Source organism: Pongo abelii, chromosome 16 (genome assembly GCF_028885655.2).
Source record: "Pongo abelii isolate AG06213 chromosome 16, NHGRI_mPonAbe1-v2.0_pri, whole genome shotgun sequence".
In the NCBI taxonomy this organism is placed as follows: Eukaryota; Metazoa; Chordata; class Mammalia; order Primates; family Hominidae; genus Pongo; species Pongo abelii.
The window spans coordinates 87,023,071-87,049,693 of NC_072001.2; the positions used below are offsets into that span (position 1 = coordinate 87,023,071).

The window sequence follows — 26,623 nt, forward strand, 5'->3', positions numbered from 1 at the left end:
TTTGAGACAGGGTCTCCCTCTGTTGCTCAGGCTGGAGTGCAGTCGTGCGATCTCAGCTCACTGCAACGTCTACCTCCTGGGTTCAAGCAATTCTCATACCTCAGCCTCCTGAGTAGCTGGGATTACAGGCGTGCACCACCACAAACTAATTTTTGTATTTTTAGTAGAGACAGAGTTTCACCATATTTGTCAGGCAGGTCTCGAACTCCTGACCTCAGGTGATCTGCCTACCTCGGGCTCCCAAAGTGCTGGGATTATAGGCGTGAGCCACTGCGCCTAGCCCTCATGATTTTTAAAAAAATAATTTCAACTTTTATTTTAAATTCAGGGGGTAACGTGCAGATTTGTTTCATGGGTATATTGTGTGATGCTGAAGTTTGAGGTACAATTGATTGCATCACTTAGGCAGTCAGCATAGTATCCAGTAGTTATTCAACTCTTTTCCCCCTTCTGTCCCTTCCTCTTTTAACAGTCCTCAGTGCCTATTGTTTCCATCTTTATGTCCATGTGTATCCAATGTTTAGCTTCCACAAGTGAGAACATATGGTATTTGGTTTTCTGTTTCTGCATTAACTCACTTAAGATAATGGCTTCTAGCTGCATCCATGTTGCTGCGAAAGGCATGATTTTGTTCTTTTTTATGATTTTATAGTATTCTGTGGTGTGTGTGTGTGTCTGTGTATCACATTCTCTTTACCCAGTCTACCATTGATGGGCACCCAGGTTGAGTCAGTGTCTTTGCTGTGATAAACATACGAGTGCATGTGTCTTTTGGTGGAACATTTTATTTTCTTTTGGATATATAACCAGTAATGGGATTGCTGAGTTGACTGGTAGTTCTATGTTTTTTGTTTTTTTTTGTTGTTGTTGTTGTTGTTGTTTTTTTGAGACAGAGCCTCACTCTGTCACCCAAGCTGGAGTACAGTGGTACAATCTCAGCTCACTGCAACTTCCACCTCCTGGGTTCAAGCAATTCTCCCACCTCAGCCTCCTGAGTAACTGGGACTACAGGCGCCCACCACCAAGCTCAGCTAATTTTCGTATTTTTTGGTAGAGATGGGGTTTCATCATGTTGGGCAGGCTGGTCTTGAACTGTTGACCTGAAGTGATCCACCTGTGTCAGCCACCCAAAGTGCTGGGATTACAGAAATGAGCCACTGTGCCCGACCTTGGTAGTTCAGAGTTCTATGAGAAATCTCCAAACTGCTTCCCATAATGGCTAACCTTATCTACATTCCTACCATCAGTGAATAAGAATTCCCTTTTCTCTGTAGCCTTGCCAGCAACTGTTTTTTTATTTTAATAGGCATTCTGAGGAGTATGAGATGGTATCTCATTGTAGTTTTGATTTGCATTTCTCTGATGATTAGTGATATTGAGTATTTTTTTCATGTTTGTTGGCTGCTTGTATGTCTTCTTTTGAGAAATGTCTGTTCATATTTTTTGGCCCACTTTTTATGAGTTTTTTTTTTTCCATATTGTTAAAATTCCCTGTAGATCCTGGATATTAGACCTTTGTCCAACACATAGTTTGTGAATATTTTCTCCCATTCTATAGGTTGTCCATTTGTTGGGTTGATAGTTTCTTTTACTGTGCAGAAGCTCTTTAGTTTAATTAGGTCCTACTTATCAGTTTTTGTTTTGGTTGCAATTGCTTTTGAGGACTTTGTCATAAATTCTCTCCCAAGGCCAGTGTCCAGAGTGGTTTCCTAGGTTTTCTTCTAGGATTCTTACAGTTTGAGGTCTTACTTTAAATCTTTAATCCATCTCGAGTTAATTTTTATGTATGGTGAAAGGTAGAGGTCCAGTTTCATTCTTCAGCATATGGCTAGCCAACTTTCCCAGCACCCTTTATTGAATAGAGGGATCTTTCCCCATTGCTTATTTTTGTCAACTTTGTCAAAGATCAGATGGCTGTAGGTCTGCAGCTTTATTTCTGGGTTCTCTTTTCTGTTCCATTGGTGTATATGTCTGTTTTTGTACCAGTACCATGCTGTTTTGGTTACTGTAGCCTTATAGTATAGTTTGAAATCCAGTGGTAATGTGATGCCTCCAATTTTGTTCTTTCTGCTTAGGATTGCTTTGGCTATTTAGGCTTTTTTTTTGTTCCATGCAAATTTTAGAATATTTTTCTAGTTCTGTGAAAAATGATGTTGGTAGTTTGATAGAAATAGCATTAAATCTGTAGATTGCTTTGGGCAATATGGTCATTTGAACGATATTGAGTCTTCCAATCCATGAGCATAAAATGTTTTTCCATTTGTTTGTGTCATCTGTGATTTCCTCCAGCAGTGTTTTATAGTTCTCCTTGTAGAGATCTTTTAGTTGGTAAAAATATATCTAACCAAGATGTATGGATGTAAAAATACCTGGTAGAAATACATCTTAGTTAGATGTATTTCTAGGTATTTTATTTTTTGTGTGGACATGGTAAATGGGATTGCATTCATGATTTGGCTCTCAGCTTGAATGTTATTGGCGTATAGAAATGCTGCTGACTTTTGTACATTAATTTTATATTCTGAGGCTTTACTGAAGTTCTTTATCAGTTCCAGGAGCCTTTGGTGGAACTTTTTTTTTTTTTTTTTTTTTTTTGAGATGGAGTTTTGCTGTTTGTTGCCTAGGCTGGAGTGCACTGGCATGATCTCAGCTCACTGCAACCTCTGCCTCCCAGGTTCAAGAGATTCTCCTGCCTCAGCCTCCCGAGTAGCTGGGATTACAGGTGCCTGCCACCACGCCCAGCTAATTTTTGTATTTTTAGTAGAGACGGGTTTCACCATGTTGGCCAGGCTGGTCTCAAACTCCTGACCTCAGGTGATCTGCCCTGTCTCGGCCTCCCAAAGCACTGGGATTACAGGCGTGAGCCACCGCACCCGGCCTGGTGGAATCTTTAGGGTTCTCTAGGTATAGAAGCATATCATCTGTGAAGAGAGACAGTTTGACTTCTTTTCTTATTTGGGTGCATTTTATTTCTTTTTCTTTCCTGATTGCTCTGGCTGGGACTACCAGTACTATGTTGAATAGGAGTGGTTAGAGTGAGCATCCTTGTCTTTTTCTAATTCTCAAGGGGAATGCTTCTAGCTTTTGCCTATTCAGCATGATGCTGGTTATGGATTTGTCGTAGATGGCTCTTGTTATTTTGGGGATATTCTTTTGATGCCTAGTTTGTTGAGGGCTTTTATCATGAAGAGATGCTGGATTTTATTGAATGCTTTTCCATGTCTATTGAGACAGTCATATGGTTTTTATTTTTAACACTATTTCATGATTGTTTTGAATTGTATTACTTTTTATTTTTCGATTTTATTTTAGTTTTAGAGATGAAGTCTTGCCATGTTGCTCAGGCTGGCCATGAGCTTCTGGGCTCAAGTGATTCTTCCATCTTCACCTCTTAGCCAATGTGCCTGGCTGAATTGTATTTCATTATGCTTATTGGCCTTTTTATTTTCCTTTACATTATTCATGTCTTTTGTTGTTCTGTTGGTGTGTTCAAATTTTATTTTGCTGATTTATCTTACATTGATTCTTTGTATATTTATTATATATTCCAATTTTTTTTTCTGACTTATACTTGTTCCAATTTTCTCCAAGATTGTTTTTGTTTTTGCTGATAAGAATCAGTGTTTGGGTTTTTTTTAAATAAACTTTTGAAATTAAAGTTTAACATCCATATAGTAAAATGAACAAATAAAGTGAACATACTTATTTAACCAGTTTATCCTACTGTACTAGTACCCCAGAAGCCTTTGTCATGACCCTCTAAGTCACTAATCTCCCTCTGAAAGGTGACTACTTTCTGTCTTCTATAAATTAGTTGTATCCATATGTAAACTTTATATAAAGGAAATCATATATATGGTGTGTATTCATTTTTGTGTGGCTTCTTTCTCTTAACATTATGCCTGTTAGGTTCATCCATGTGGTTGAGTGTGGCAGTAGTTCATTCTTTTTCATTGCTTTATAATATTCTGTTATACGACTGTGCCATGATTTATTTATCCATTTTACTGTTGTTGGATATATGGATTATTTCTGTTTGGGGACCATTGAGGCCATTCTTGTACATGTGATTTGGTATACATACGTAAACATTTCTGTTGGATATATACGAGTGGAATTGCTAAGTCATGGAGTGTGCATATGGTCGGCTTTAGTAGATCCTGCCATCCTGCCAAACAGTCTCTTAAGGTGGTTGTAACAATTTACACTCATCAACAAAGTGAAGAGACATAAGAGTTCGTTTTGGTTGCCCACATCCTCTCCAATACTTGGTATTGTCAGTTTTTGTAGTTCTAGCCATTTGTGTGGATGTGAGGACGTATTTCATTGTGGTTTTAAATTTCATATCACAGATGATTAATGATGTTGAATATGCCAATAATTTTTTAATCCAGTCTGACAGACTTTGTCTTTTATCTGAACTATTTTGGTTCACTTGCATTTAATGTAATTACAGATATATTTGGGTTTATGTTTACCATCTTGCAATTTGTTTTCTACTTGTCACATCTTTTTTTTTTTTTTCCCCCTTTCTTGCTTTCTTTTAGAGGAATCAAGCTATTATTCTTTTTTTTTTTTAGGTAATGATACAGTTTTCCCACTTATTCTGTGAATATAGTGAACTACATTAATTGATTTTCCAATTTAAACCTATTTTGGATTCCTTACGTAAATCAGACTTGGTTGTTATGCATTATCCTTTTTATATATTACTGGATTTAATTTGCTGAATTTTTAATGTATTTTTATGACTACTGAATGAGAGAAATTAGTCTATATATATTTTTTTCTTGCAATGAAATTGTCAAAATTGTCCTCATACAAAAGTTAGAAATATTTCCTTTTTTTCCCTCAGTGTTCAAGAGTTTGTATTACTAATTTTCTCCTGGGACCAACTTCTGGCTTTATTAATTTTCTCTATTACAGTATGTTTTCCATTTCATTACTTTCTGCCTTTTTCTTTATTACTTTCTTTCCTTTCTTTGCTTTTAATTTGCTGGGGTTATTTATTTTATTAGTCTTTGTGACTTTTTGAGATACGTAGAAAGTCAACCTATATTCTTTTTGAATGCATATATTTAAGTATATTTTTTCTCTCAGCATCCTTCCCCCCCACAGTTTTTGATATGTGTATTTTCATTATCATTCGATTAAAAATTTTTAATTTTTGCTTTTTTTCTTTGACTCATAAATTATAGATAACTTAATTTCCAAATATTTGAGATTTCTTCTTATCTTGCTCTTGCTGATTTCTGGCTTAATTCCAGTATAGTCAGAAAATATATTTGATATCATTTCAACGCTTTGAAATTTGTTGATATCTGCTTTGGCCCAGCATATGGTAGTTTTATTTATTTTTTTATTATTTTGTTTTATTTATTTTTGAGACAATGTCTCCCTCTGTCACCCAGGCTGGAGTGCAGTGGCATGATCTTGGCTCACTGTAACCTCCGCCTCCTGGGGTCCAGCGATTCTCCTGCCTCAGCCTCCCCAGTAGCTGGGATTACAGGCATACAGTTCCACGCTTGGCTAATGTTTATATTTTTAGTAGAGACAGGGTTTCACCATGTTGGCCAGGCTGGTCTCGAACTCCTGGACCTCAGGTGATCCACCCACCATGGCCTCCCAAAATGCTAAGATTACAGGCATGAGCCACCCATGCCTGGCCCATACGGTAGTTTTAATAAGTATCCATGTATACTTGAGAAGAATGTATTCGTCTTTGTTATGTGCAGAAAAACCTGAATAGTCCTGTATCTGTTCAACAGATTGAATACTATATCTATGAAAGGAATATATACTAATGATCTTCAAATTTTCTATATATCTGTCTATTGATTTGCTTTTTGTTTGTTCTATCAGTTACTAAAAGAAGTAGATTTAAATCTCGGTATGATTGAGAATGTGTTTCCTTTTGGTTCCATCAGTTTTCTTTATTTTAGGTACCTTCAAATTTAGGATTTTTTTTTTTTATTGAATTTGCTTCTTTATCTTTACAATCTATCCCATCTTAAATCTAAGTAAACTTATTGTGGGTTTTTGTTTTTTATTTTATTTTTTGAGACAGAGTCTCCCTCTGTCACTCAGGCCAGAGTACAGTGGCACAGTCTTGGCTCACTGCAACGTCCACCTCCTGGGTTCAGGCAATTCTCATGCCTCAGCCTCCTTAGTAGCTGGGACTACAGGCGTGCACCACCACACCCTGATAAATTTTGTATTTTTAGTAGAGATGGGGTTTTGCCATGTTGGCCAGGCTAGTCTCGAACTCCTGGCCTCAAATGATCAGCTCGCCTCAGTCACCCAACGTTCTGGCATGAGCCACCACGCCTGGCCTAAACTTCTTGTTTTAAAGTCTTTGTCTGATGTTGGTATAGTTTCTCAAGGTTTTTTAAATTCTATATCTTTTTCATCCTTTTACTTTTAGCCTTACATTATTTTGACCATGTCTCTCGTAAGCTTCATTTTTAAAAAATTCAGTCTGACAGACTTTGCCTTTTATTTGGAATATTTGGTTCACTTTATATTTAATATGATTAATAGTCTATTAAACTTTCTTTTTTTTTTTTTTTTTTTTGGTGTAGACAGTGTCTCCTCTGTCACCCAGGCTGGAATGCAGTGGCATGATCTCAGCTTACTCCAGCATCAACTTCCTGGGCTCAGGTTATCCTCCCACCTCAGCCTCCCATATTAAAGATTCTTTTATTATTATTTTAGTGGGTTTCCCTTGTTATTACAAGAATATATCCTTACTGATTTTTAAATTAAATCTTAAAAATTAAAATTTTTAGGTGTGGCACAGTGGCTCATGCCTTTAGTCCCAGCACTTTGGGAGGCTGAGGCGGGTAGATTGTTTGAGTCGAGTTCAAGACCAGCCTCGGCAAAATGGCGAAACCCTGTCTTTACAAAAAAAAATTTAAAAATTAGCCTGGAGTGGTGGTACACACCTGTAGTCCCAGCTACCTGGGGGGCTGAGGTGGGGATCACTTGAGCCCAGGAGTTCAAGGCTGCAGTTAGCCGTGATCACACCGCTGCACTCCATACCTGGGTGACAGTGAGACCCTGTCTCTAAATAAATAAATAAAATTAAAATTTTTAAATTAAAATTTTCTACACAGTATAAAGGCATTATTGATACTTTTGCTGTATTTAACCTTCTCTAGCCTTTGGTGCTACTATTTCATGTATTTTAATGTTTCATATGTTATAAAGCCCACAAAACATTATTTTTGAAGTCAGTAATCATTTTGATTCGCCTATATATTTGCCCTTTCAGTTATCTTCATTTTTTTTCTGTATGCCCAGATGTATGCTTCTATCTGGGCACATTTCTGTTAGCTTGAAGAATTCCCTTCAGTATTTCTTTTAAAACAGGTAGGATACTAACCAGATTCTCTCAACTCTTTTTTTCCTTTTGTCTAAAAACATCTTTATCTTACCATTTTTTTTTAAAAAAGAGATGGGGCCCTGCTATGTTGCCCTGGCTGGAGTGCAGTGGCTATTCACAGCCTGAAAATTCTGGCCTCAAACAATCCTCCCACCCCAGCCTCCCGAGTAGCTGGGACTAGAGGGGCACACTGCTGAGCCCAGCTTGCCTTCATTTTTGAAGGATATTTTTCTGGGTAGAAAGCTCAAGGTTGACAGTTATTCCCATCTATCATTTGAATGCAATTCTATTCCTTTTTTTTTTTTTTTTTTTGAGACAGAGTAAGACTCTGTCACCCAGCCTGGGGTGCAGTGGCACAATTTCATCTCAGTGCAACCTCCACCTGCCAGATTCAGGTGATTCTCCTGCCTCAGCCTCCTGAGTAGCTAGGATTACAGGCACCCACCACCGCCCTTGGCTAAATTTTGTATTTTTAGTAGAGACGGGGTTTCATCATGTTGGGGAATGGTACCAAACATGTAGGCTTTTATCGCTCACCTCCCTCCCACCATTCCCCCCAAGTCCCCAAAGTTCATTATATCATTCTTAGGCCTTTGCCTCCTCATAGTTTCTTAGCTCCCACTTATAAGTAAGACCATATGGTATTTGGTTTTCCATTCCTGAGTTACTTAGAATAATGGCCTCCAAGTTCATCCAAGTTGCTGCAAAGGCCTTTGTTTCGTTCCATTTTATGGCTGAGTAGTATTCCATGGTGTATGTATACCACATTTTCTTCATCCAGTCATTGGTTGATGGGTATTTAGGTTGGCTCCATATTTTTGCAGTTGGTAGTGCTGCTATAAACATGTACGTGCAAGTGTCTTTTTCATGTAATGACTTATTTTCCTTTGGATAGGTATCCAGTAGTGGAATTGCGGGATCAAATGGTAGTTCTAATTTTAGTTCTTTTTTTTTTTTTTTTTTTTTTGGAGACAGAGTCTCGCTCTGTTGCCCAGGCTGGAGTGCAGTAGTGCGATCTTGGCTCACTGTAACTTCTGCCTCCCAGGTTCAAGTGATTCTCCTGCCTCAGCCTCCCGAGTAGCTGGGACTACAGGCGCACATCACTGCACCCAGCTAATTTTTGTATTTTTGTTAGAGATGGGGTTTCACCATGTTGGTCAGGCTGGTTTCAAACTCCTGACCTTGCGATCTACCTGCGTCGGCCTCCCAAAGTGCTGGGATTACAGGCATGAGCCACCACCCCCAGTCCTTTTTAGTTCTTTAAGGAATCTCCATACTGTTTTCCTTAGTGGTTGTACTAGTTTACATTCCCACCAGCAGTGTAAAAGAGTTCCCTTTTCACCATATCCACGCCAACATCTATTTTTCTTTTTTTATTTTTTAATTATGGCCATTCTTGCAGGAGTAAGGTGGTACCTTATTGCGATTTTAATTTGCCTACGTATGATAATTAGTGATGAGCATTTTTTCATGTGTGTATTGGCCGCTTGTATATCTTCTTCTTTTTTTTTTAATTATACTTTAAGTTCTAGGGTACATGTGCACAACCTGCAGGTTTGTTACATACGTATACATATGCCATGTTAGTGTGCTGCGCCCATTAACTCATCATTTACATTAGGTATATCTCCTAATGCTATCCCTTCCCCCTCCCGCCGCCCCACAACAGGCCCCGGTGTGTGATGTTCCCCTTCCTGTGTCCAAGTGTTCTCATTGTTCAATTCCCACCTATGAGTGAGAACATGCGGTGTTTGGTTTTTTGTCCTTGCGATAGTTTGATGAGAATGATGGTCTCCAGCTTCATCCATGTCCCTACAAAGGACACGAACTCATCATTTTTTATGGCCGCATAGTATTCCATGGTGTATATGTACCACATTTTCTTAATCCAGTCTATCATTGATGGACATTTGGGTTGGTTCCAAGTCTGCTGGGTGAAGGATATAAACAGACACTTCTCAAAAGAAGACATTTATGCAGCCAACAGACACTTGAAAAAGTGCTCATCATCACTGGCCATCAGCAAAATGCAAATCAAAACCACAATGAGATACCGTCTCATACCAGTTAGAATGGCAATCATTAAAAAGTCAGGAAACAACAGGTGCTGGAGAGGATGTGGAGAAATAGGAACACTTTTACACTGTTGGTGGGGCTGTAAACTAGTTCAACCATTGTGGAAGATAGTGTGGTGATTCCTCAAGGATCTAGAACTAGAAATACCATTTGACCCAGCCATCCCATTACTGAGTATATACCCAAAGGATTATAAATCATGCTGCTATAAAGACACATGCACATGTATGTATAGCTTCTTTTGAGAATTGTCTCTTCATGTCCTTTGCCCACTTTGTGCTGGGATTATTTGTTTTTTTTTTTTTTCTTGCTGATTTGTTGGAGTTGTAGATTCTGGATATTAGTCCTTTGTTGGATGCATAGTTGCAAATATTTTCTCCCACTCTGTGGGTTGTCTGTTTGCTCTGCTGATTATTTATTTTGCTATGCAGAAGCTTTTTAGTTTAATTAGGTCTCATTCATTTATTTTTGTTTTTGTTGCATTTGCTTTTGGGTTCTTAGTCATGAATTCTTTACCTAAGCCAATGTCTTGAAGAGTTTTTTTGATGCTATCTTCTAGAATTTTCCTGGTTTCTTAGATTTAAGTCTTTGATCCATCTTGAGTTGATTTTTGTATAAGGTGAGAAAGGAGGATTCCTGGCATCCATGAGGAATAACATTTATTCCTGGATCTAAGTTTTGACTAATTAATGCTTTTAACATTTTAATTAATGTGTTTAACCTCAAATGGATTTATTGAAACTTTAAAATATATGCAAAAATTATATAGGCTAAGATTTTTTTTCCCTATTTTATGTTACATCCTCTAGATTTGAATTTACGTTAAGTGGAGTATTCCAAAGTTAGGAATTGAAATCAAATTCCTTTTTTTTAGGTTTATGTTTTTATTTCCACAGGTCCTGCTCAATCTGGAATTTTGTCAGATCGAGAAGTAGTAAACCTCTTTCTTCATTTTACTGTCAACCCTAAACCCCGAGTTGAATACATTGACCGACCAAGATGCTGTCTCAGGGGAAAGGAATGCTGCATCAATAGATTCCAGCAAGTAGAAAGCCGCTGGGGTTACAGTGGGACGAGTGATCGAATCAGGTATCTGTTATATTGGGGATACGGGGATAGAGTGGGGGTAGCAGTTACCATTTGGCCTTTTTTATATATTATGGGAGATAATTAACCAACATTTCATTTTATACTTCATTTAATACACTTTTAAGTTAAGTTAATACAGGAGTCAAGAAGTCACTGAGGCATCCTGCCCTCCTCACTGATTTATGAGTGAGGGTGACTTCTTAAGAAAAAAATAGAGTAAGAAAGGATTGGGTTGGACCTTCTATTACGTGATTTTTTTGTTTTTCCCCAAGATGGAGTCGCTCTGTCACTCAGGCTGGAGTGCAGTGGCACGATCTCTCACACTGCAACCTCTGCCTCCTGGGTTCAAGCAATCCTCCCACCTCAGCCTCCTGAGTAACCTGTAAGGCATGCATCACCATGCCCAGCTAATCTTTCTGTATTTTTAGTAGAGACAGGGTTTCACCATGTGTCCAGGCTGGTCTCGAACTACTGACCTCAAGTAATCCAACTGCTTCAGCCTTCCAAAGTGCTGGGGTTACAGGGGTGAGCCACCACGCCCGGCTGTTACATGATTTTTGTTTGGATCACCACTGCCAGTGGGCTGGGTTCTAGACCTTAACTGATCAAACATTATTTTTACAGGCTTAGGGCTACAATTAATAAATGTAACCTTACTATGTTTAGTGTGAGTTTTTTCTTTGCATAGATGTTGCAGGGAAAATATCTCAGTATACATTTATAAAAGCTTTGAGAAAAAAATCAAGAATCTTGAAAAATGTATGCATGTAATCCTGTTGAAGAAATTGTCTTTGCTCTACTATGTTTCTTTAGGTTGAATGTCAAAATAGAAGCAGTGCCGGTTTTCACAAAACATGATTTTTGGATTTTCATTTATTTAATAGCACTTCAGTATAAAACTGGAAATTAACAAGTTTGTTAAAGGAAAATCTGGTTGGATGTGGGACTATTATAAATCTTGAGTTAACATGGAAATTAAAAATGTACTTGTAGACTATTTAATAATAATTCACAATAACTATATGCAAAAATTATGGGATGAGGCCAAAGCTGCACACAAAGAAAAAGTAATAATTAACTACTTGTAGTAAATAGAGTAGAAATAAATGATTTAAGCATTCAACCCAAGTAGCTAGAAAACAAATAGCAAAAGAACTATAAGAAAAGAGAAAGTAAATAGATAAATGTAGAAATTAATGAATTAGAAATAGTAGAATTCATAAATCCATAAGCTGGTTCCTTTAAAAGACCAATAAAATAAATAAACCTCTGGCAAAGGTAATAAACATTCACATTTGGAAGCAAAAATGGGAATATAATTATATGCTGACATTTTTATTTTAATTCTGGGTTTATTCTGTGCTAATAAATTGAACATGTTGATGGAATGGATCATTTTATAGGCAAATATAAATTATCAAAATTGACTGAAGAAGAAAACCTGAATAGACCAATTACCATGGAAGGAATTAAAAGTTATCAAAGAACTGTCCCTTCACAAGGTGGTTTTTAAAGGTGAGTTTTGTCAAATCCTCAAGGAACAGTTAGTTTCCTTGAGCATTAAAAGAATAAAGTACTACTTGGTTAATTATTGAAGGAAGCATAACCCTTATATAGGAATCAGACAAGACAAAAAAAATTCTAGATCAATCTCAATATAAAGAAGAAATTTTGTGTAAAACATTAGGATATTGAATCTGTACCTTAGAAGAATAACACTGTATGACCAAACAGAGTTTATTTGGAGATTGAAAGAATGGCTCAGTGTTAGGAAATGTATTAGTATAATTCTCACAACAGATCAAAGAAGAAAAACAATTTGATTTCAATAGATGTCAGAAAGGCTTTTGATAAAATTTCACCTTCCTTCCAGATATAATTCTTACAAGATTAGGCCTAGAAGAATACTTGTTTGACATGATAAACTATTGAAACCTCAAGATAGAGATGCCTCCTGTCCTTGCTGTTTTCAGCAGTGTTATCATAATTGATTATTTGTTAATGGCATTGTGTACATTAGTAGTTCACAACTCTATCAAACCCAGTTCTCTTTTTTTATAAATATTTTGTAATTCCCACTTTACTAACCTGAAGTAAAATTCATAGATAATATGCTTTATACATTTTTTAATTGATAAGTGATCTAGTTATAATATAAAGGGGAATAAATGTAATTGATAGTAAAATATGTAGTTCAATACATAGTCTTTGGGCAGGACAACACTAGAAGGCAAACTGAAGTAGTCAGTTGCTATACATATATGCATCACCATGATGAGACAGTTTCAGCTGCACGGTACAGGTGTGTTGTGTCTTAAATATCATGAGCAGCATTGCTGCCACTTTACGTTTTCTTTAAAGGTTTCAGGTAAAAGAGTATATATAGTTGGTCCTACTCATAGTGTCTATTTCTGAACTTGCCTACTGGCTGAAATTTATCTGTAACCTGTAAAGTCGATATTCGGGGCACTTTCTTAGTCGTTTTCAGCAAAGACTTTAGTTGCCAGACCAGCACATTTCCAGCTGCGGCTGAACAAGGCAAGGCTCTACTTTCCTGGTTCAGCTCTCCTACAGAGGTGGAGACGGGGAGGGGCAGTGCAGTGGAGTGCAAGAAACTCTGGCTCTTGGGCAGGTTGAATGGGGCTTGAAGGCCAGCTCTGGCACCTCTTAGTGGGGCAGCCTCAGACAAGTCACATAACACTTCCAAACTCTGTTTTCTCTTTTGTGGAATAAAGAAAATAGAATATACTAGGATGAGGTGTTTGTTTGTTTGTTCTGAGATAGAGTTTCGCTCTTGTTGCCCAGGCTGGAGTGCAGTGGTGCGATCCCGGCTCACTGCAACCTCCACCTCCCAGGTTCAAGTGATTCTCCTGCCTCAGGCTCCCAGGTAGCTGGGATTACAGGCATGTGCCACCACAACTGGCTAATTTTGTATTTTTAGTAGAGACAGGGTTTCACCATGTTGGCCAGGCTGGTCCCGAACTCCTGACCTCAGGTGATCCACCAGCATCGGCCTCCCAAAGTGCTGGGTTACAGGTGTGAGCCACCACGCCTGGCTGGATGAATTGTTTTTAGGATTTAAGATTATAATCTATGTGAGGTGTGTATATGTGTGTATATGTAGACATACACACACACATATGTATTTCCCCTAGGAGCAGTGGTTTAGTATTTGCTAATTCTGTATATTAAATATAACTTCCACAGATAATGAGAATTGACTGTATATTCCTTCTGTTTATATGGTAGTTGCCTCTTGTAAATGTCTGAATATTAAAATTGCACTAAAAGGCTGGGCACAGTGGCTCACGCCTATAATCCCCACACTTTGGGAGGCTGAGGAGGGCGGATAACCTGAGGTCGGGAGCTTGAGACCAGTCTGACGAACATGGAGAAACCCCGTCTCTACTAAAAATACAAAATTAGCCAGGTGTGGTGGCACATGCCTGTAATACCAGCTACTTGGGAGGCTGAGGTAGGAGAATCGCTTGAACCTGGGAGGTGGAGGTTGTGGTGAGCCGATATTGCACCATTGCACTCCAGCCTGGGCAACAAGAGCAAAACTCCATCTCAAAAAAAAAAAAAAAAAAAAGCACTAAAAAATCTGGTTTATAAACAAAATGGAATGAGGTTCAAGGCTTGTAGTTATAAACAGATTTTTTACCTACATGAATTCTGGCAAGACACTTAAAAGTTGATTGAGTTATGGGAGACTGTTCTGTGCATTTCAGGAAATCTAGTTTCCCTAGTTCCTTGCCAGTAGTGCCCCCCTAAACCTTTGTGAAATCGTATGCCTCCTTGGGAGTGGAACTCGTTTTGAGAACAACTGGTCCACCTAGGTAACCTCACTGTCAAGCTAAAAAACTACTAGAACCAATAAAAGAGAATAGTGGCCACTTATAAAAAGTATATTTAAAAACCATTGGTGTTCCTGTATGTCATCAAAATTCAGTTACAGAGATGAATAATGGTGACAGTTGTACAATGATATGAATGTATTTAGTGCCATTGAACTGTACACTTAAAAATGGTTAAAATGGGCCAAGCGTGGTGGCTCATGCCTGTAATCCCAGCACTTTGGGAGGCCGAGGCGGGCGGATCACAAGGTCAAGAGATCGAGACCATCCTGGCTAACATGGTGAAACCCCATCTCTACTAAGAATACAAAAAATTAGCCAGGCGTGGTGGCGGGCGCCTGTAGTCCCAGCTATTCGGGAGGCTGAGACAGGAGAATTGTGTGAACCCAGGAGGCGGAGCTGGCAGTGAGCTGAGACCGTGCCACTGCACTCCAGCCTGGGTGACAGAGCGAGACTCTGTCTCAAAAAAAAAAAATGGTTAAAATGGTAGGTAACTTTACCACAAAAAAATTATAATGTAAAAGAATTTAGTTATAATTGAGTAAATATCAGTAAATATTTTGAGTATTATGTTACTATTACAGTATGTTACTGTATTGTAGTAATTTTATATATCACAATATATATGTTGAATATTACTGTAGTATTGTGAATAATCCCATTCATAACAGTAACATAATATTAAGTAGTAGGATTAAAACCAGTAAGAACTACAAAGTACATTAGCTTTATGAAGAACTGGAAAAGTTTGAGTAGAAGCAGACTTTAATAAGGACAGTGTCTTCCAAATTAACCTATGTATGTTAGAGAATTTCTTTCAGAAGTCACATACTATTTTAGGTAGTGGAGAGTGGCTTGGCAAAATTCTTTTTTTTTTTTTTTTTTTTTTTTGTGTGTGTGTGTGTGTGTGTGTGTGTGATGGGTCTTGTTTTGTTGCCCAGGCCAGAGTGCAGTGGTGAGATCTGGGCTCACTGCAACCTCCGCCTCCTGAGTTCAAGTAATTCTCCCTGCCTCAGCCTCCCGAGTAGCTGGGATTACAGGCGTCTGCCACCATGCCTGGCTAGTTTTTGTATTTTTAATAGAGATGGTTTTCACCATGTTGGTCAGGCTGGTCATGAACTCCTGACCTCAGGTGATCTGCCCACCTCTCAAAGTACTGGGATTATAGGTGTGAGCAACTGTACCCGTCTGGCAAAATTCTTAACAGTTAATTTAGAAGAGTATATGTTTCTCTTTTAATAAGAGTAATACAGATGACAAGACAAAGTATTGTAAAGCTACAGGAAGTTAGTGTTGTATGGAACAGACTATAGATGTCAGAAACTAACCTAACATAAATGAACATTTAGAAAATGATATGGCCAGGTGTACTGGCTCATGCCTGTAATCCCAGCACTTTGGGAGGCTGAAGTGGGTGGCTTACTTGAGCCCAGGAGTTTGAGAGCAGCCTGCACAACATGGTGAAACTCCATCTCTACAAAAAGATTCAAAAATTCGGCGTGGTGGCATGCACCTGTAATCTCAGCTACTTAAGAGGCTGAGGAAGGAGGATCGCTTAAGCCTGGGAGGTTGAGGCTGCAGTGAGCTGTGATCTCACCACTGCACTCCAGCCTGGGCAACAGAGCAAGACCCTGTCTAAAAAACAAAAAAGAATATGATAAAGGTGAGGGAAGGATTAACCACTGGGAAAATTAAGTTAGATCCTTACTGATCCCATGTACCTGTATTCATGTAAATTAAAATTTTAACATTAAACAAAACTGAAACCATGAAAGTGCTGGAACAGGTGAATGTTTATGTACTATGAGGATGAGGTAGACCTCTCTAAACTTGGCATGTATCATAATTTTGAAAACAGATAATTGAAAAGTTTTAAGTACAAAATCACCATAAAGGTAAAAGATGAGTGACAAATGGGAAACTTATTATAGTGGATATTACCAACAAAGCATAAATAACTATCATCTATATATAACGTGATCTTTTGAATCTACATTAAAACGACAAACTCATCTGTAGAGAAATATGAGAAAAGAACATGAGTTGGGTATTTCATTAGAGAGAAAATCCAGTGGGCAGTAAGCATATGAGCAAATGTTTTACCTCATTAATAATCAAATAAATAGTCTGGGCATGGTGAGTCACACCTGAAATCCACTCACTTTGGGAGGCTGAGGCAGGTGGATCTGTTGCGCTCAGGAGTTCCAGACCAGCCAGGGCAACATGGCGAAACCCCATCTCTACAAAAAAATATAAAAATTAGCTGAGCATGGTAGCATGTGCCTGTAGTCCCAGCTACTTGTGGGGGCTGAGGTGGGAGGATCGCTTGAACCTGGGAGGTTGAGGCTGCAATGAGCTGAGATCATGCCATTGCACTCCAGACTGGTTGACAAAGTGAGATCCTGTGTCAAATAGTAACAATAATAATCAAAATATAAATGGAATTTGTCACTATCAGTTTCTCAAAGGCAAAAGAAAATGAAAAATATTCCTGGTTGATAAAAGTGAGAGAAAAATGATCCTTATACCTTATGGGGTATAAAATGTTATCTTTCCAGAAAGCAACTTGACAATGTTTACCTAAAGCCTTAAGACTGTGCCTTTTGACTGGGTGTGGTGGCTCACACCTGTAATCAAAACATTTTGGGAGGCCAGGGCAGGAGGATCACTTGAGCCCAGGAGTTCAACATCAGCCTTGGCAACATAGTGAGACCTCACCTCTACAAATAATAATTTTTTAAAAATTAGCAGCATGTAGTGGCATGCACCTGTGCTCCCAGATACTCAGGAGGCTGAGGCAGGAGGGTCGCCTAAGCCCAAGAGGTTGAGGCTGCAGTGAGCCATGATTGTACCACTGCTCTCCAGTTTGGGTGACAGAGAAAGACCCTGTCTAAATAAAAAAAAATAAAGATTTTTTAAAGAATGTGCCTTTTATTTTCATCAGCAATTCTACTTCTAGGAATTTATTTCAAGGAAAATAATTGAGGCTTCATAAAATGATTTAGCTATAGGATTGTTCATCATGGCATTATTATATAATAATAAAAACTGCAAATAACCTAGATTATCCAACAAGGCATTAGTTAAATAGAGTGAATTGGTAGTATTTTTTTTTACCATTTTACATGAAAAAGAGGTTACAAATATATATATATTCTGATATTTTTTAAATTACATATATGTTCATAGAAATGTAACTGAAAAAGAAATATAAAGGATTAAAAAATGTAAAGGGTTAGCAAGGGCTATCTCTGGATTTATGGAGGCTTTAAAATTTTCCTCTTATTTAGCTGCATTTTCTGTTTTTTTAAGCACAATATATTATTTATTTATTTATTTATTGAGATGGAGTCTCGCTCTGTTGCCCAGGCTGGAGTGCAGTGGTGCAGTCTCAGCTCACTGCACCCTCTGCCTCTAGGTTCAAACGATTCTCCTGCTTCAGCCTCCTGAGTAGCTGGGACTACGGTGCACAACACCACACTCAGTTAATTTTTGTATTTTTAGTAGAGACTGGGTTTCACCATGTTGGCCAGAATGGTCTCGATCCCCTGACCTCATGATCCACCCACCTCAGCCTCCCAAAGTGCTGGGATTACAGGCGTGAGCCACTGTGCCTGGCCTATTTTTTTTTTTTTTTTTTTTTTTTGAGACGGAGTCCTGCTGTGTTGCCCGGGCTGGCACCATCTCGGCTCACTGCAACCTCCGCCTCTCAGGTTCTAAGCAGTTCTCCTGCCTCAGCCTCCCGAATAGCTGGGATTACAGGGGTGTGCCACCATGCCTGGCTAATTTTGTATTTTTAGTAGAGATGAGGCTTCACCATGTTGGCCAGGCTGGTCTCGAACTCCTGACCTCAGGTGATCCACCCGCCTCAGCCTCCCAAAGTGCTGGGATTACAGGCATGAGGCACTGTGCGTGGCCTACTTTCTTATAATAAAAAATTATAAATAACCTATTTTAGAGCCAGGAGTGGTAGCTCATGCGTATAATCCCAGCAACTCAGGACAATGAGTTGGGAGGATCATCTGAGACCAGTTCTAGACCAGCCTGGGCAACTTAGTGAGACTCCATCTGTTAAAAAAAAAAAAAAAAAAAAAAAAATTTAAACTAGCCAGGAATGGTGGAGTGTGTCTGCAGCCCAGCTACTTGGGAGGCTGAGGTGGAAGGATCACTTGAGCCCAGGAGTTCAAGCCTGTGGTGAGCCATGATTGTACCACTGTACTCCAGCCTGGGCAATAGAGCAAGACTCCATCTCTTTAAACAAAATTACATGTTTGTAAGCGTTTAAGGTGATCTTACTGTACCAGATGTTTAAAATAGTACTGTTATCTAGCTTATAGTGCTGTTACGATGACTAAAGGAAATAATTCTGTAAAGAACTGAAGTTCAGTGCCTGGCACACTAGGAAGTACTCATGAAGTGGTATTGATGAGTTAGTAGTATTACTAAGAATTGAACGTGTTGCTGAAAATGTTGAGAGTTACTCAATGTAATTTTGTAATGTAAGACATTATAATTATGTCAGATTTTACAGGCTTTTAGTTCCATATGTATGTATGTATGTATTATTATTATTTTTATTTGAGAAGGAGTCTCGCTCTGTCGCTCAGGATGGAGTGCAGGGTCGCCTGCAACTTCCATCTCCCAGGTTCAAACGATTCTCCTGCCTCAGCCTCTCAAGTAGCTGGGATTACAGGTGCCTGCTATCACGCCCAGCTAATTGTTATATTTTTAGTAGAGACAGGGTTTTGCCATGTTGGCCAGGCTGGTCTCAAACTCCTGACCTCAGGTGATCCACCTGCCTCAGCCTCCCAAAGTGCTGGGATTGCAGTGTGAGCCACCACACCCAGCCTCAGTTCCATATGTATTTAATGTCAGTTTTTATACATTTACAAAATGGAGTAAGATGAGTCAATATTTCTTAACTATTATGACCAAACTGGACTTATTAATTATTCTAGTTAGGAAACTGCATTCGAATCCTGTCCCATCCCTCTGCTACCAGTATTCTGTTAGAGTAGCCTACTTCCTTCACAGCTCGTTACAATTTGTAATTATTTATTTATTCCTTTCTTGTATTATCAGTGTCCTCCATTAGACTGTAAGCACAATGCACGTAGAAACTGTCTTGTTGACCATTACTTCCGCAGTGCCAAGCCTAGTACCTAAATATGATAAGCCCTTAGTAAGTATTTATTGAATTGATAATTGTCGTAGTTTGAGATGCTGGGCTTCAGTCCTAATGGCTGACATGTCTGCGTTCATGAAAAAGATGTACAAATATTTGGACTCGTATAGCACTAAAATTATCATTACAACAAAAGTTGTTGTAATTTAGGTTAAATTTAGGTTAAATTCTTTTACAAAACCAATTCTTAGGCTCCTCTTAAGTTCAAATCTACTCTAGAAAGCTTTTTGGTAAGCAAACAGATGACATTTCCAAGGATATCTAATTTCTTTTCCTTTTAATAAACAAAACTGGATGTTCCAGGTTACACTTAAAAAAAATTATAACCCTTCAGAATATGAACACATGGGATTAATTATATTTTATTTTTGGCTTCTTTCTCTCAGGTTCACAGTTAATAGAAGGATCTCTATAGTTGGATTTGGCTTGTATGGATCTATTCATGGCCCTACAGATTATCAAGTGAATATACAGGTACAGTTTCCTCCTCCACCATATATCATCTTGAAATAACCCAAACAGGTAACTTTACAATAAGATATTGTTTTGACAGAATCCAGATTTCAATATAATTGTCAAAGCAATCAGAAGGCCCCTTAGTAGCATCGTAAGCATAAAGAGTTCTGTTTTAGAGTTGATCTAAAAAGCCTGGTTGCAGAAAATTGGGGTCCTTCACAAAAGCAGTAGCATATAAGGAGCTCTTCTTTGTCCAGGAATCCCTTCTATTAGTACTTCCTGCTGGGCAGTCTTAAAACATCCTCTTGCCTTTTTCATGGCCCTTTCAACTCTAGGACTGAAACTAAATTTCTTGTAACTGGTGTGAGCATCCTGTGACTTCCAAGGGGCTGAGCAGAACCTGCTTTATTCTTGGTTACTTTTTTTTGAGACAGGGTCTCACTTGGTCGCCCAGGCTGAAGAGCAGTGGTGCGATCACAGCTCACTGCAGCCTTAATCACCCAGGCTCAAGCAGTCCTCCCACCTCAGCCTCCCAAGTAGCTAGGACCACAGGTATGTGCCACCTCGCCCAACTAATTTTTCTTTCTTTTTTTTTTGTCTCGCTGTGTTGCCCAGGGTGGTCTTGAACTCCAGGGCTCAAGTGATCTTCCTGCCTTGGCCTCCCAAGGCATTGGGATTACAAGCATTAGGCCCCTGCCTCATTTTTTTTTTTTTTTTTTTTGAGATGGAGTCTTGCTCTGTTGCCCAGGCTGGAGTGCAGTGGCGCAATCTTGGCTTACTGCAAGCTCTGCCTCCCGGGTTCATGCAATTCTCCTGCCTCAGCCTCCCAGCACTTTGGGAGGCCAAGGAAGGTGGATCACGAGGTCAGGAGTTTGAGACCAGCCTGGCCAACATGGTGAAGCCCCGTCTCTACTAAAAATACAAAAAAATTAGCTGGGCATAGTGGTGCATGCCTGTAATCCCAGCTATTCAGGAGGCTGAGACAGGAGAATTGCTTGAACTGGGACCTGGGAGAGCCAAGATCACGTCACTGCCTTCCAGCCAGGGCTACAGAGCGAGACTCTGTCTCAAAAAAAAAAAAAAAAAAAAAAAAGACACCAGACTCCTTGTGTACAAACTGAGGGAGGGCATCAGGATTATAGGTACGTTAAAATTATGAAGTATAAATACTATGAGTAAAATAATAGAAACAGTCTGGGTGCAGTGGCTCACATCTATAATCCCACTACTTTGGGAGGCCGAGGTGGGAGGATTGCTTGAGCCCAGGAGTTCAAGACCAGCCTGGGCAACAGAACACGATCCCATCTCTACAAAAAAAATGAAAAATTAGGGTTGGGCACAGTGGCTCACACCAGCACTTTGGGAGGCTGAGGCAGGCAGATCGCTTGAGACCAAGAGTTGGAGACCAGCCTGGCCAACATGGTGAAACCCTGTCTCTACTAAAAATACAAAAAAATTAGCCAGGTGGGGTGGCACACACCTGTAATCCCAGCTACTCAGGAGGCTGAGGCACGAACATTGCTTCAGCTTGGGAAGTGGAGGTTTCAGTGAGCTGAGATCCCACCACTGCACTCCAGGCTAGGCAGCAGAGTGAGAATCTGTCTCAACACACACAGACACACACACACACACACACACACACACACAGATTGCTAAGGGCTTTATATTATTTTCTATAGTTTGCTTCATTTGGTTTAACTTAAATGTAACTTGTCTCTTAAAAATTACAGATCATTGAATATGAGAAAAAGCAAACCCTGGGACAGAATGATACCGGCTTTAGTTGTGATGGGACAGCTAACACATTCAGGGTCATGTTCAAGGAACCCATAGAGATCCTGCCCAATGTGTGCTACACAGCATGCGCAACACTCAAAGTAAGAGTCATGCACTATGTTCCAGATGGTTTCCTCTTGAATGTTGTAGAATGTGTGTTTGAGAAGCTGAGAGTCACTGACAGCTGAGCCATTTATTAAGAGGGGGGAAAAGAAGCTGGGAGCTAAAATATTCCACTGCCTTCCGAAAAGAAGTGCTTCTCCCCACAGCTCTGTTCTGAAAGAAATAGCTCTTCTTAAGAAGTAGCCCTTTGTTTCAGTAAGCAGTTGAATGTTTGGCAGAAAATAAAAGTTATTTTTGTAAAATCTTTTCACTGTTCTCTAATAGCTGGGCTCTACATTCAGTATTTTTATTCATTAATTAGTTTTTTGGTAAAAACTTCATTTTTCTCTAAATGACAGCATAAAGTTTTATATAGGAATGATAGTGAAATATAATGGAACATTAATCTAATTAAAACACAACATTAAACTGAGTGCTTATTAAATGAAAATTACTAAGGAACCTTTTGTTCTCATTTAGGGTCCAGATTCCCACTATGGCACAAAAGGATTGAAGAAAGTAGTGCATGAGACACCTGCTGCAAGCAAGACTGTTTTTTTCTTTTTTAGTTCCCCTGGCAATAATAATGGCACTTCAATAGAAGATGGACAAATTCCAGAAATCATATTTTATACATAATTTAGCATTATAATACATCTTGGCTAAATAGTACCATACAATCTAGTGTCAAAAACATAAATGGCCACAAAAAAGTAGTTTGAGTGTGATGAATATTTAAAATTGTAAGATAAGAAACAGTTTCTTAGAGGAGATAGAAAAATGTTTATTTAAATCTTTGCATGATTTAAAAACAGATTTTCCATTTTCTTACAACTTTAAGAGAAAAGAACTGGGTTTAATGGTTTAAAAAAAAGCACAGCTTTTTCAGCTTCATCTTGTATAATTTCATAGATTGGCTGACTTAGGGTCTTTCAATAGTTTGGGAATTCTTGTTATATATAGCTAGTTTGGGTTTGTTTTTGTTTTAACTATTTAGAAGTTTAGGTGAGATGGGCAAATAGGCTTAACTATTTTGAAGGTTGGATGAAAAGAGATGGGTCAGTATTCCTACAGAATTCTTATTAACTCAAATAACTAAATTTCAGAAAATTAAGAAGCTGACTTTATATTTGGTGGTTTGAAATATATTGTTGTTAGCATTTGTAATAATGCTAAAAAAGGCCTAATAAAATGCCCAAGAAAATATTCAGTGCATTTATAGAGAAAGATATTTTGTAGTAGTATAGTAATGTGTTATGTAGTACAGTTTTAAAGCTATAAATGGAGAATTTTGTGTAAATTCACAAAAATGTGATATAAACAGGATCTAAGACTGGATTCCCTGTCACTAAACTGCACCACTATACCTGTCTCTCTGTGTGGGGGACACTGCTGATGATTCCCAAGATTGAGATGATGACGGTGATGACGACTGGGTGAACAGCCATCACTTCAACATTGTGATAATCCTGCACAGCAAGAAACCAAATAAAATACTAACATTTCTAACAACTGCTCTGACATTGTAAAGAGATCCAACAGAATCACTCCTGCTGAAAAATACGCTTTCTGCCACCTACACATTTCTATCTAGGAAGTAAAATTTGCTTCATGGTCATGACCCCATTAGTCACTGTTACAGCTGTGCTGGGGATAGGAAGTATATCTGGCAGATTGACATTTATACACTTTTTTATAAAGCAGATTTTAAAATATAGTAACATTCATTTTTTTCCCTTGAAAGTGATTCTCTTATAAAAAATGAAAGTGGAGTTTAAGGCATATCAAATCGTTGTGAAAGGTGATTAAAAATCAAAATTCATTTAAATATCAACTTAATTTTTTCTAAATAAGATATAAAAAATTTTCATCTAAAGTAATATTTCACTTTATATTGTCAAGAAGGTAGGTATATTGGTGGCTGAGGTCTCTTGAAATTGCTAAAGGGAAATTTTTCTATGGTAATGCTCTTATGGATATAAACCTCAGTTAAATGGAATTATCTGTGGGATGTGTGGTTCTGGTTAACTAAAAATTAACCAGTAAACACTCTGTAGTAACCATTATAGAAAATACTTCTGCCTTAAAAAATATGATATGCCAGAGATGAGTTAGTGTTTCTTGACATTAGAGACCTTTTAAATGCCTCAACTATTGTACTGAACAATTGAAACTGCATGCAGCCATAAAAGGGACAAGAAACAGAACTGTTTACTAACTTTGGGACATCCCCTGGAATTTTTAAAAATAAATATATATATGTACAACTTTTATGTCATTTGCCTTTTTCTTCTAAAAGTGAATATGAACAATTTTGATTTGTTTTTTGTTTGTTTTTTGAGATGAAGTCTCGCTCTGTTGCCAAGGCTGGAGGGCAGTGGTGCAATCTCGGCTCACTGCATCCTCCACCTCCTGGATTCAAGCTATTACGCGGCCTCAGCCTCCAGAGTAGCTGGGATTACAGGTGCCCACCACCACGCCCAGCTAATTTTTGTATTTTTAGTAGAGACAGGGTTTCACTATGTTGGCCAGGCTGGTCTTGAACTCCTGACCTCAGCCGCCTCGGCCTCCCAGAGTGCTGGGATTACAGGCGTGAGCCACCACGCCTGGCTGTAAACACCATTTTGGAACAAAGGTTCTAGTTAATTGAGGTTTAACTTTATGGGAGTAATGCAATACAAAATACAAATACCTCACTGCTGATTTAAACCAGTTCATAGGAACTGCAGCGGTAACTGCTGCTGGCTTTTGTTTCTTGATCACTTCTGGCCTCAGGTTTTTCTCCCCTGTTCTAATCTCAGGAGGTGGAGGATGAAGAATGTGGGAGAATCCAATAAATAATCTTATTTACTGTTAGGGTGTGACTATCATCTTACAGCTGTTTATTAATAATAACTACCCAAGTGACTACTATGTACTAGGCTCTGCAATAAGTACTTTACTACATTCTTACTTGTTTCTCACAGCATCAGTATGCGGTAAGTACCCATTTCACAGGCAAAGAAATTAAAAGGTCAGCTAGGCTGGGCACGGTGGCTCACACCTGTAATCCCAGCACTTTGAGAGGCTGAGATGGAAGGATCACTTGAGGCCAGGAGTTCAAGACCAGCCTGGGCAACATAGACCCTGTCTCTGAAAAATAAGAAAATTAGCTGGCCCAGGGGTCCACGATTACAGTGAGTTATGATAGCACCACTGTACTCCAGCCTGGGTGATAAAGCAAGACCCTGTCGGGGCAGGGAAAAAAAAGTTTATTAAGTGGTGGGAGATGGAATTTAAACCCATTTACACAGTTGAGAAAATATTTTGCTGGGTCCAAAAATAACATGTCACCATTCTCAAACTGCATTGAGACCCAGAAAGATACTTGACTAATCTATATTTACTGTAAAATATACTATTTTAAGAAAGTGTGATATTCCAGTATCTACCCAACAAATCGAGATTACTTGCATTATCAGAGTGTTGATAGTAGTACCTGTAGTTTTTTAGAAAATTATTTGTAACCTGGGAATAAACTTGGAAGACATTAAAGAGCAAGGTCTTCAATGTGATATGTGCAATGTGTTTAAAACATTGTCCCACTTTTTAGTGCTTCTTCAAACCACTTTCTACTGCCTGTTCTAGTCATCCAGATTCAAGACCTGGAATTGTCACCCAATTAGAAAAAACACATCCTTCACAAGAAGGATGGTACCATCGCAATCCCAGCCCCAACAACCAGCCCCAGAGCTACACGTGTATTTATTCACATACACCTAGTTTATATGCTTTTAAAAATCCCTTTTCCTGTTTCTCCATTGCGACTTTTTAAGTGGAACTCTATTTAAAACGATAAAATGAGGCCTGTAGTTGCGCAGCTACTGAGGAAGCTGAGGCAGGAGCATTGCTTGAATCCAAGAGCTTGAGACCAACCTGAGCAACATGGCGAGATCCTGTCTCAATAAAACGTGAACCACCACAAACATTTACAAGGGGTTTCCTGCCATTTGAATCAGTCTCTGTGTTTTCCCTCACCGTTAGGCAGTATGTCTTCCCACTCTGCCTCTCTCTCCCTTCAAGAGGCAGGGGTGTGGGCAGGAGCAACAAGTCAGGTGCACAGTTTGGTGGCACATGGGGTGGATGGCTTTTCTCCTCCCCACTGGTGCAATGAAGTCCTCATACCCCCTACTCCTGAGTCACGTGTGGGAAAGGCTGAATGGTTCACAGCAGGGCACCTCTTCACTCTCCTCACCCATCTAGCCAGATGCCATCGTAACTCACCTTCACAGACGTCCCCTTTATTTCCATGACAACTGCCAAACCTCTAATTGAGGCTGGCGTGACTTCACCCAAAGCAGATTCTACAAATGACTGCTCTATAATGCTGGTTCAGCTTTTGTGCCTCAATTCTTAACTGATTTCAAAGAAGGGAAATATGGTTTTGGTTTAACACCTGGCTCACTTTCTTCTGCTCAAGCCTTTATACTGCATGGCCTCAGTGGCCATGTGGACAACCCAGCTACACCTAGGTTTCCAGTTTCTTCTTTACCTCCAGCAACTTTCACCATTCCTTATCATGGACACACCGTATACCCTATCATGATGTGGAATTGCTCTACATCTGAAATAGGAAATTCAGACATCCCACTCTCTGGCCACAACCTTTGGTGTTTCTTCCAGCTCTCACTCACATTCCAGTTACACCCATTATTGAAC

The 26,623-nt window shown here is 38.9% G+C and overlaps 1 protein-coding gene and 1 long non-coding RNA gene across 4 annotated transcripts in view; one reads left to right on the forward strand and one right to left on the reverse strand.

Moving 5' to 3' along the window:
• BTBD1 (BTB domain containing 1) overlaps positions 1-24,192 on the forward strand; it is a 53,916-nt gene extending 29,724 nt beyond the window's left edge. The window contains exons 5-8 of one of the 2 annotated variants that reach the window (XM_002825766.5): positions 10,357-10,549; positions 19,978-20,065; positions 21,778-21,924; positions 22,406-24,192. In XM_002825766.5, the coding sequence (XP_002825812.1) occupies positions 10,357-10,549; positions 19,978-20,065; positions 21,778-21,924; positions 22,406-22,564 (587 nt within the window). In that variant the 3' untranslated portion in view covers positions 22,565-24,192. Of the gene's footprint in view, positions 1-10,356; positions 10,550-19,977; positions 20,066-21,777; positions 21,925-22,405 lie in introns of those variants that run through there. The other variant, XM_009250115.3, reaches the window with a different exon arrangement.
• The window catches only part of LOC129050178 (uncharacterized), a 53,552-nt gene that overhangs the window by 24,596 nt on the left and 2,333 nt on the right, over positions 1-26,623 (reverse strand). The window contains exon 2 of one of the 2 annotated variants that reach the window (XR_008513729.2): positions 16,569-16,646. This is a non-coding gene — a long non-coding RNA (uncharacterized LOC129050178). Of the gene's footprint in view, positions 1-15,270; positions 16,647-26,623 lie in introns of those variants that run through there. The other variant, XR_010137219.1, reaches the window with a different exon arrangement.